The following is an 11,364-nucleotide window of genomic DNA, read 5'->3' on the forward strand; positions in this document are numbered from 1 at the left end:
GTGAGGAGAAAGTGACAGGAGGAAGAAAGAAGCTCGGGGCAAATAGATCTTTATCAGTGGATGAGATTGGACTAAGATTAGGGAGGCAAGAGAGAGAAGGGAATGATTTGGTTGAGAGTGAAGGAAAGGAAATGGATAGCATTAACAATTGTGCAGATTTTGATAAACAAAGTCACAAGACAACCCTAGAAATCCCAATAAATGGAGGCGCTCAAAGAAAAAGTAGAAACTCTTACATAGACGAGATAGATTTTTGCAGAACCTCAAGCCCTGAGGATGCAAGTGAGAGACCACCATCCTCGCGACTGTCCAAAACAACATCCCCTCGGGTTACTTCACCTGTTAGTGATGAAGACAAAACTCCAACGAACTCTCCAAGCAACTCACCCTTTCTTACACCTGCCACACAACCAGAACACTTCATTCCCATTGCTCACAGTACAAATGAAAGTACTTCTATCCTCACACAAGCATCCAAAATCTCCAAACAAGATTCAACGCTTCTCCATCGTCCCCTTGCCACCTCCTCCCACAGCAAACTCCCTGATCTCATCTCCCCAGGAGTCAACACAGCCCATCTAAATGGGAAGAAACAGCTGATGGACCTGAATGCCTGGGTAGCTGGCTTGAAACCAAATATTATGATCTGGAATGATGCTGATGAAGATGGTTATGAAGATGATGACGATGATGATGAAAGTACACAGAGGGATGAGGATTCAAACTATGATTCAGACTCCGGAGAGTCCTCGGTGACCATCACTAGTAACATGAGCCAGTCAGATCACAAGAGCTTCTGTGTCAGGTGGGTCCTGTTATACATCACATTTCTGGTTGGGATTATTCCTTCCGACAATTTCTAAATAATTATAAACTCATAACTCTCGTCTGTAATCCCTGCAGTCTTTCAGACCTGTGTAACTTTGCTGGAGTTGACTACGAGTCGGAGAATGATATCAATGAGTGGGAATCTACCAGCCATCGTCGGACTGCCTCGCTGAGCTCAGACATGTCGGCCATGTCCTGTGTGTCTGTGATGCCCAGTGAGGACCTCGACAGGCTGCTGGAGGACGTCAGGAGCATGGGGGACAGCACTCTGCAGGTACAGTGTAACTTTTTGTAGATTCGAGTCAACAGTTTTAACATCGCCATGGAATAGGGTCAATTTCCCCATGCAAGACACCCCAAATACATCGGACAAAAAGAGTGTAACTTTCGTCTCATTCTCGCTGCCTTCTCTCTGTGCAGGACTATAATGATGTGCAGGTGGTGGTTCTCCATAAGGACATCGCTGTGGGACTGGGCTTCAGTGTGGCGGGAGGTGTGGACCAGAACAAGCCAGTCACTGTGAGCAAACATCCCTTCTTGCTTCTCTTAAAAAAAATACTTAAAAGCATCGTCCTCAGTCAACATTTTTTGTCCATCGATTTCTTCCTCTCAGGTTCACAAGGTGTTTCACTCGGGTGTTGCAGCCCAGGAAGGCTCCATAAGGGAAGGGGACCAGGTCCTGTCAATCAATGGCACAGTACTGTGCGGCTATGCCCACTGGGAGGCCCTGAGGGTCCTGAGGAGAGCAAAGACCCGGGAGATGGGGGTGGTGGTCCTGAGGAGGGGAGGCATGAGCAGTGTCCGTAAGGGTAGAGCGCAGACGGATAAGCAGGGACAAACACAGACTCAGTTCACTGAGACAGGTGAGAAGTGGTACTTTACCAGAGTTTAGACATTAGTCGTAAAGCTGTTTAAAGTTTAAAGTGAGAAACTTCTCACTCAATCTGTGTTTGTGTGTGTTTGCTGGTGTCAGGTCAGCATGTGTGTGTGTGTCTGGAGAAGAACACCAGGGATCTGGGCTTCAGCCTGGAAGGAGGTGCAGACTCCAACCGTGGGAACCGACCACTCACTGTACAGAAGATCTTCCAGGGTGAGAACTGAAGCGCAGTATTTCAGATCTTCATTGAATACAGAACTGCAGAGGAATGCAGAGATTTGGAAATAATTTTTAAAACACTTGCCCTCAACTTACCCCTCAAAAAGTTGGACATTTTATACGGCAGAGCATAAAAACATCCGATTGTAGTGGGCCATTCGGCCACAATAGCATTAGTGAGGCCAGGCACAGACTTTGGGTGATGAGCTTTGCCAATTCATCCCAAAGGTGTTGGGTGAGGTTGAGGTTTGGGATGCCTGCAGGACATGCAAGCTCTTCCACTCCCAACTCAGAAAACCATAATTATGGAGCTCACTCTGTGCACAGGATCACAGCTATGTTGAAACAGAAAAGTTAGAGATATCCCTTTTATAGTCTCAAAAAATGAAACAATGATGTGTTTGGTTTATTAAATTAGTAAAGTTACTCTAGTCTATTGCCAAATTAAGTCTTGAAAGAAAGTCATGAGGAAGAGACATGTGACTATTGCCTTTTTAAGTATTTTTTATTTTATTTGTTTTGTTACTTGGATATGGTGGTTCTAGTATTTTTCAGATTCGTTCATTACAGGTTAAATCAAATTTGACATATTTTATGCAACCCATCAGGTTAGGTGTCCATATTTAGATATCATTATAGACATGCTGCATTACCCTTTCTTCATGACGGCTGCGAGTTTACCTCTCTTGTACACAACCTGTTTCAGCTTCCCCATTCTGGGAGGCGCTACAGGACATAAGACAGTTTCTTTCCACCCGTCACTGATGAACAGTTTAATAAGTCTAACACCAACATATCCACTGCTGCCATTATAGATTATCATTTTACAGTTTTGAATGCACAATTTGTTCTTTTAATACGTACATAACACCTGTCACTGTCAATATATATCCTATATGGTGTATATACAGTATATAAATATATTTTCAGCATGTATATTCATTTATTTGCACTATTATTTTAAGTTACAGAGTATTTGACATATAGATGTTTTTTTTTCCTATTTTATAATAATGTCTATATTAACACCTATTTTAGCTACTTGTGTAGATAACTGTCCTGCCTACTCTCAACATGTATCTGCCCAGCTGGTACCTCGCTGTTATTTCTATTTCTCGTATATACATCATGAGAGATGGAAAAAAAAAACGAGTCAAATTCCTTGTATGTGCTCGGCCAATAAAGCCGATTTTGGATTCTTTGTATACAGACTTGTTCATTAAATCCACCTTTTCCCTTCAGGAGGTCCGTTTGACAAGGTGCGTCCTGGTGATGAGGTGGAAGAGATTGAAGGAACGAGCGTGGTGGGGATGAGGCGCCTGGAGGTCTGGACTTTGATAAGAAGACTGCCCCCTGGGCCTGTGGACGTGGTGCTTCGTCGCCCTGTTAAACATCTGGAAACATGAGGATTGTTGAGGTGCTAAAGGTGGCTAAAAACCAGACATGATTAAAGTCAGATACCTGGGCCGTATGCCATTAAAACTATTGAACAATTTGTAGCCATTAAACAAATCCCTAAATTAAATATAATCTTACAGACAAAGTCAATTTTTTTTACATTTTTCTCACTTTATCTACAGGATTACATCTACCTCAAGGCCTGTGATATTACTTTACCAGCCCATAATTAAAATGCACTGATCGCTCATACAAACATTTATCAAGTCAACCAACCTTTGTAACATAATGTGGCGCCTGTACATAAATGCCTGTGTTGTAATATATTGTGAATAGAAGAAGCTCATTGCATTAAGGGTTTTTATTGCTTTTTAATAAATCATAACTTAAAGTGATGCTTTTTGTTCTTATGTCATGTCGAGGTTGATAGTGAGATATGATGTTATCTTTCTATCAGTTTGCAAAAAATAGACAAAACTCCAAAGCAGGGTAAAGGTATCTGTCCTTTTACACATTACCAAACAGAGATACTCAAAAGTTGATGCAATAATACAAGATACTCCACACACCATGTCAAGGTTTATGTTGTCGAAAGATAGAATTCACTTCACTTTTACTCAGATTCCCAAACTCAAAATATACCCTTATAGTCGGTTTTCAGATGAAATATAAATTTGAGTTCTCACCAGTAAAGATGTAAGATCAACTTGTGTCAAATAGTCTTCATAGCTCATCTGATTTTTGTACATGCCACAGTCGTGTGCCTATCTGCAAATTATCAGCAATAAGACGGTTGTTTCCTCCTACACAGCATTTATTTGGGTTACACAATCCATTAGGAGTCCAGAGTTCAGTGAAGAGCAGTTATGGGAACATCTTCCCTATCAACCGCCTTGCCCAACACCAGAAGGTTACACCACACCATTAGATTTTGTATTACATGTATTTATGGCTTCTTTTTGGACTGGAATTCCATAGAGATAATTTACCAATTTTGACATTACAATTTCCAATACCCACAAACCAGAGAGGTTAAAGCCAGACTGTATTACATTTTGGGGTTTAAACACAAAACTGTATTTCTGTGTGCTTTTATTAGTTTATCTGATAGGGACAGAGAGAAGTTAGGAACATCAGCATTAAAATAAAGATGTAAACATGCCAGAGTTAGCAAGCACGCTAATTTACATCTGTAGTCCATAGGCAGGTAACAAAAGCAGAAACATTACAATATAGTGACAATATACAGATACAAATATATGTATAATACACAAAAATAAAATACTTTTACTATTGAGGTATACTATTTTTTCATAAAGACTGTACAAACAATTGTATGCACACTCAGTTGTCAAATAGGCACCAATTATTTTACATAAATTACTCTCTTAGTTGGTTAGGCATTCTGACGAGGAGAGTCATAATAAGGTAAATAATTGTGCTGGTGATTTTGAGTGCTAATAGATGGTGTATTCTAATTTATTCCGTATATAATTGTTACCTACCGGCTTTCTTTCTCATGGAAACACAAACACCAGATGTGTGTGTGTGTGTGTGTGTGTGTGTATATAATTTTACGTATATACATATACATTCTGTGTGTTAATGGCCTCTGTCACTACTAGCAACACATAATCTGACTGTTTATGGCCTCTGCCGATGTAACCTCTAACAGGTTAGACACATTACGCGCTTTGCTCCAGCCAATCCCAAAGTGACTACCTAATAAATGGGTAATAATGTTTGACCAGCTGTGGATAAAGACAAGGCAGACAAGAGGAAGAAGTGAGATACAGAGCGCAGGTCCTTAGATGCTCTGGTGGAAGTTGTGACAGAATATTTTAAAATTGCATTAGCGCTGACACCTCCACTCACATCAGCTCCTTGACAGACAGACCAGCAGCTGGTCCATCTGTCAACAAAATCAGACTTTAGTGTGAAATGAGAAAACGGATTAAACTCCAGCAATGTTGAACAGACGTGTGGTGAGAGTCAGGAATGCCCTGGTGCGAGAGTGCCTGGCTGAGCTCTTGGGAACTTTTGTCTTACTGGTAAGTGACAATCAGATTTTTAAGTTGTCTATTTGGATATAATAGTACAGTTAAAACTGTTTCGGAGCATTTGGAATTTCTTGACATGTCTTAAATTTACAAAATGTTCCGCTCTGGAGAGAATGCTGTATTAACAACAGGCATCAACAGGCATCCACATGATCATATTAAACAAAGCCATAAAGATACCACAAGATAACACTTTTAACTGGTGTACAACAATTAAGACACTTAAAAAAAAAGAAAAGTTATTATGTTTCCTCTAAAAGAGAAAGTATATGTATAAAAAAACATTTCTGATTTAACAAACTATAAAATTAATGAATTTTCATGATCCATGTTTCATTTACATGATTATCTATGCAGGCCTTCCACATGTCATTATGTCACCGGCACGTTTTTCATCAAACTACTGTTCTACTGCAAAAAACTTTCATCGCCTCAGCATTTAAATGACTTGTTAAGATACCATAACTTCCTTTAATGTCACCTTGACCCATAATAAATGTATACAACTACAATGTTAATTAGTAATTAAAGTCATAAAGTCGTACTATCAGATATTTATTGCAGGTGTGGTTATTATGAGCTAAACACATAAAATGCATGTGTGTGTCAGGACATCTTTGCATCTGTGCGCATTTAGATGAGAAGTAGACAGTTGCATTGCAAAGTCTACATTAATGAGAGGATATTATATTATTATCACACTTTAACAATCGCAAGTGTGTATATGACCACTTAATTGTTTGTTTGGCTTATAAATAATTAATCACTCAGAGAGCAATGCGGTATTACTTAATGTGCACATGTATTTTTGCCTGTGCATGGATGGATTGTTTCTTGTTTCCTGACGTTTCATTCCTTTTGGGTTTTCTCTTCTTCTTCTGTGAAGCTCTTTGGCTGCTCTGCTGCAGCGCAGGTGAAGACAAGCAGAGAAACTAAAGGCCAGTTCCTGTCAGTCAACATGGCCTTTTCTGTGGGTGTGATGTCAGCTATGTACCTCACCAAGGGCATCACAGGTAAATTCTATTCACTCAATAATATCACAACACCAAACTGGCAGCCTTGAAAGATGAACACACAGTAAAATGCAGCAGCATTCCATGTTATGCCTCACACTCTGAGTTAAGACTCACTGCAGTGATTCACTGATCTGAGCGCTCTAGATTTATCACACTAATATCTGCCGCTCTCTGAAAAGAGGCCTCGTCCATTTTTCCAAGGTCTTCAGTCGGATATCTAGTTAGTTGACACACTATACAGCTACAAATAATCTAATATTTAATTACCTTCCAGTCTCTCGAACTGTAAATCACTTCTGTCTTCCTCTTTCCTGTCTTCTCTCTATCTCCTATTTTCCTCTAGGTGCTCATCTGAACCCAGCGGTGACTCTGAGTTTCTGTGTGTTGGGCCAGGTGCCCTGGGGGAGGCTGGTGCCATACTCCCTCAGCCAGCTGCTGGGGGCTTATCTGGCCTCAGGCCTCGTCTACCTGGTCTACTACGGTTAGTCTTTCTGGCTCTTTAAACACTTTACCATTGACATGAAGATAGAGTGATTCATTAAAGAAAAGACCTCAATAAATGTGTGGAGAAATATAACAAATGCAGAAGCTTTTTTCATATTTTCATTCTCTTTGTTTTCTTGTTTTCTACATTTCTCCTGTTTCTGTCCCAGATGCTATAATGGAGTTTAGTGGAGGAGTATTGACTGTTTATGGCCCAAATGAAACAGCATCTATATTTGCCACATATCCTTCAGAATTCATGAGTTTGGGCAGAAGTTTCCTTGACCAGGTCAGTGGGAGGATTTGTGTAAACTTAAATCAGGACTTTAACGGCGGGTTCTTTACTGAACTCGTTATTTGTTGCTTTTATACTTGTTCATTTTATTAGGTAGTGGGCACTGGCATGCTGATGCTGTGCATCCTGTGTTTGAATGAAAAGAGGAACACTCCGGCTCCCTCAAAGCTGATTCCTCCTATAGTAGCAGTGATCGTCCTGGGGATCTCCATGTCAATGTCAGCCAACTGTGGTGGTGCAATAAATCCTGCACGGGACCTGGGACCACGCCTCTTCACACTGACGGCCGGCTGGGGCACTGAGGTCTTCACGTATGTATCTTATCAGGCGCACATGCACAGCACCAAACACATACAACTTTACATGTTGATAAGCCAAGAATGCATATTTCTTATCAATCATTTTAGGGCCTTACTGATGGAGATACACAATTCATTCAAACCGTTCAAACCGACAATCCAATGGGGACAATGTTTGCCTTTCTTACAGGTTCACCTTGTGATTCTCAGACAATCACATATGTCAGGGTTTATCAGTGGCAGAATCAAAGGAACAAGTGTCAGCTTGTTACAGAACATCTGATTATGACCTTTTGTTTCACGATGCAACACGTTGCTCTACCTTGAAGATCCTGTGTTTGTTTTTTTTTACCTCTGCCTCCACAGCTGCTGTTAAATATTCTGTGTGCTTAAGATAATATTTAAAGCAGCATTAGTGGATTCTGGCCCACTAGGTGGCAGAATATCTCCAAAAGGTCCTGGACAATTGGTTCAAACACACATCCCTAACATAGTATGGCTTGCAAAGCTGTTTTGAGGAAGGTCTTAGGAAATAATTGCATACTTACACACATACAGCAGACAGAGAGCAACGTTTATCATCCCATCGGCGTTGTGTTTCTAGGCACCTGACAGGTGCAGGTCCAATACTCACTGGTCTTTTTATAGCAAATTGCCACCAACTGAAAAAAATAACTGCATGCTAATATTGTTTGATATTAGCAAGCAGCTGATTTATAATTATTTCTATATTAAACAACAAGTCAATAGTTTGTTACGTAACTTTGTTTGGTGCCAGGCAGCTTGATTGCTTAAAATAGCTGCTTCGGCCGCGGTAGAAGCGCTATGTGTTTGTTAGCAATCCCTTTTAACACACATCCAGTGTCAAGATAGCAAAGTTTAATAAAGGCCAATTTAAATAAACAAACCCTAATCTATTTAAATAAACAAACCCTAATCTGAATTTCTCTCTGTTTGCTTTCCAGGTGTTACAACTACTGGTTCTGGGTGCCCTTGGTGGCTCCACTTATTGGAGGTGTTATCGGTACTTTCATGTATTTGATCTTCATTCACTGGCACCTGCCTGACCCAGAGCCCCCTGAGAGCCTCTCCATTCTCTCCACCATCAGTGACAAAATCAAGCAGCCCGGTGTCACGTGGGACGACGGAGTGGAGTTAAAGGCTTCACATCTCTAAGTGTTACTGTCATAAGAAGATGTCACCATGACCAATACTGACAGTTAAACAGTTATCTGGTTGAATTATGATTGAGAAAGCAGAATCTGAGTTTTGCCGTTGTTAAGACGCACACACATACTGTGTATCTGTTTTCTTCTGTTGGAGAAATAAGAGGAATGTCTTATTTATTTACTGTATGAGTGAGCTTCCTTGATACGGCCAGTAGACTGGAGGCAACTAAGACAGATTGTATTAAAATGCTGTTTACATTGATGTCTATATTGTTTATAATAGAGATTGTATAAATTATATTCCTGAGATGTATGTACTTTTTATGAAAAACGACTATTGAGCACAAGTTAAACTGCATGATGAAATAAAACTTTACCGTGAAAAAAAACTCTAAAACTCTAAATTAAAAATGTTATATGTTATAATATCATGTTATTATACATATTAGACAAAATATGTATATATATATGTATGTATATATATACATATATATGTATATATATATATACATATATATGTATATATATATACACCCACACATGCTATGCAGTGTTGCTTTATTTCTATTGCTCTTATTTTTCTATAGAAATATTACATTTCATCGCTTCACCCTGATTGTTTGTCTGACTTATTGTTTTAGGTCTCTTAGGATGTTTACTCTACTTTATGTAATAAGAAGAGGGTCAGTTCAGAGAGCCACTGCAAAACACACATGTCTACATTGTGAATATGTGATTCCTCTCATCAGTGTTTTAGATTGGTTTGGTCACTTGAGTCAATCTGGAATACATTCAACAGAAGATTGTGAAATAGGTTCTTTACAGAGGCATGTTCACAAAGGTCAAGACTGTATTGAATTGGTGGTCTGTACCATGTGACAGAAATGCACAAGCAATAATGGAACAAGAGAGCAGAAAATGACAAGACAACACTGTCAATGTCAAGGGTGTTTGATAGCCTGTACGTTTTTCTCAAAATATATTTTTTTAAACCTGGTTTTACGTGACCGTGTATACCTCCTCAGCGTTAAACAGAATACAGGAAAGAAATATAATGAAAGCAACATGAGACTATCTCCATTGATTGTCAATGAACATATTTCTGCATGCCACAATATTATTAAACAATAACTTTATTTGAATTGTGATAAAGATTTCTGATCTACAAAAATTAATATTAACGTAATTGTAATCTTTAATGAAGTGTGGGTTCCCATAACAGTGTTTTAGTGAGTATTGAAATATGTTGGGCATAATACAGATTTAGCGGTGCACAGATCAGATAATGCTGAAAAAAACAGTAGAGGTCAGTATGACATAAAAGGAGAGAAAAACACACATGGCTATTCATAAATGGCGAGTGTGTGTTAAAAGATGTTGTAGCATGTGTAGATAAAAAAAACATGCCGCATATATTTAAATAATACAACTGTTGTGTTTGCTTTTATTAAAGTGGTGTTTGCAGACAGTGGGCATACACTACTAGGAGATAGAGAGCAAATGTCAGATCCTCAGTGAATGTGCTTTAAGGTATTAAGTGCGGGAGGTTCAGATGGAGGTGGAGGGGGAGCTGGAGGTGCAGCCCCTCCTCTCTCCTATCTCCTCCCTCCTCTCTCCTCCCTCCTCCCTCCTACCCCCTGGCCGGAGCCAAACCCTCCCTCACCTCGACACGGTGTCTCCAGCGCATCCCGGGTCCCTGCTTCACCCTCCCACCTCAGTGACCGTGTCCCATCACGGGGCCAACGTCCAGTTCAAGCCCGAAACCTCACCATGACCCCGGCGAGAGAAGCAACGAGGACGTCTCCACCAGAAACACATTTATAACGCCAACTTTGAACAGGTAGGTGTGTGTTTCCTGAAGTGTTGTCGCGGTTTTAGCCGCCTCCATCATGCATGGCCAGCCGGGTTGCATGCAGGTCCAGTATACTTAATCAGCAGAAAAATATTGATGTTTCTCTCGGTTTTCATTGTGAAGTGTTCAGCTCGTATTACTGCGCCAGGCAATGTGATTTACAATAAAGCTGCTCAGTTCATACAGGAGATATACAGTTCTTAGTTTCCGGGGATCTTAAACCTCTCTGTCGCCTGGTATTAGTCAGAACATTTCCCAAAGTGAAAGTTAGAGATGTCGTTGTGTGCTGACCCCAGGCATCACCGCATGTCTTGTTGTGTCTACCAGAGCATTTTGACTAATAGGGGTATAATTCAATTTCTCCTTGTCTAACCGGCCAATTACATGATGTCTCTTCCTGGAGAAGGGAACTATAGCGACCAACACTAAAGTTATAGTTATTTTTACAAGCTGTCATGCAGATATAACAACACAAAACTCCATTTGTATATTGTTGTAGTATATCAGAAGAGATTTTTTTTTTTTAATCAAGAAAAGCACAACTCTTACAGAGCATAATGACTTCACTTTGTTCATTCATATCTTTTGTTCTTTAACTGTATTGGTTGGCTTTCTTATGATTGTAGCAAATCTATTCTTTGGGTTTATTTAATAGGATTTCATGTAGGTATCATTAACAATAACATTTTTTTACACAGTAGAAGCAGATATTAACAAACCGGTAAATAACCCCAAGGTTACCATTGACAAACGTATTATTATGTGAGGACAGATGCTCGGTAGAAAAAGTGCAAAATCAACATGAATCTATATCCATATATGTGTGTTTTTCTGCTCAAGGAGACTTGCCTACACTTGCCCTCAGTGC

The 11,364-nt window shown here is 39.8% G+C and overlaps 1 protein-coding gene across 1 annotated transcript; it reads left to right on the forward strand.

Moving 5' to 3' along the window:
* Positions 1 to 5,289: 5,289 nt before the first annotated feature.
* Positions 5,290 to 8,651, forward strand: aqp10a (aquaporin 10a; the record flags this gene model as incomplete). The annotated part of the gene is made up of 6 exons (XM_079227894.1): positions 5,290 to 5,373; positions 6,269 to 6,395; positions 6,742 to 6,879; positions 7,052 to 7,174; positions 7,274 to 7,487; positions 8,441 to 8,651. The coding sequence occupies 6 exons, from the start codon at positions 5,290 to 5,292 to the stop codon at positions 8,649 to 8,651; spliced, it is 897 nt and encodes a 298-aa protein (XP_079084020.1).
* Positions 8,652 to 11,364: the final 2,713 nt, after the last annotated feature.

The sequence above is a fragment of the Taurulus bubalis genome, assembly GCF_910589615.1.
Source record: "Taurulus bubalis genome assembly, chromosome: 12".
NCBI classification, from domain to species: domain Eukaryota; kingdom Metazoa; phylum Chordata; class Actinopteri; order Perciformes; family Cottidae; genus Taurulus; species Taurulus bubalis.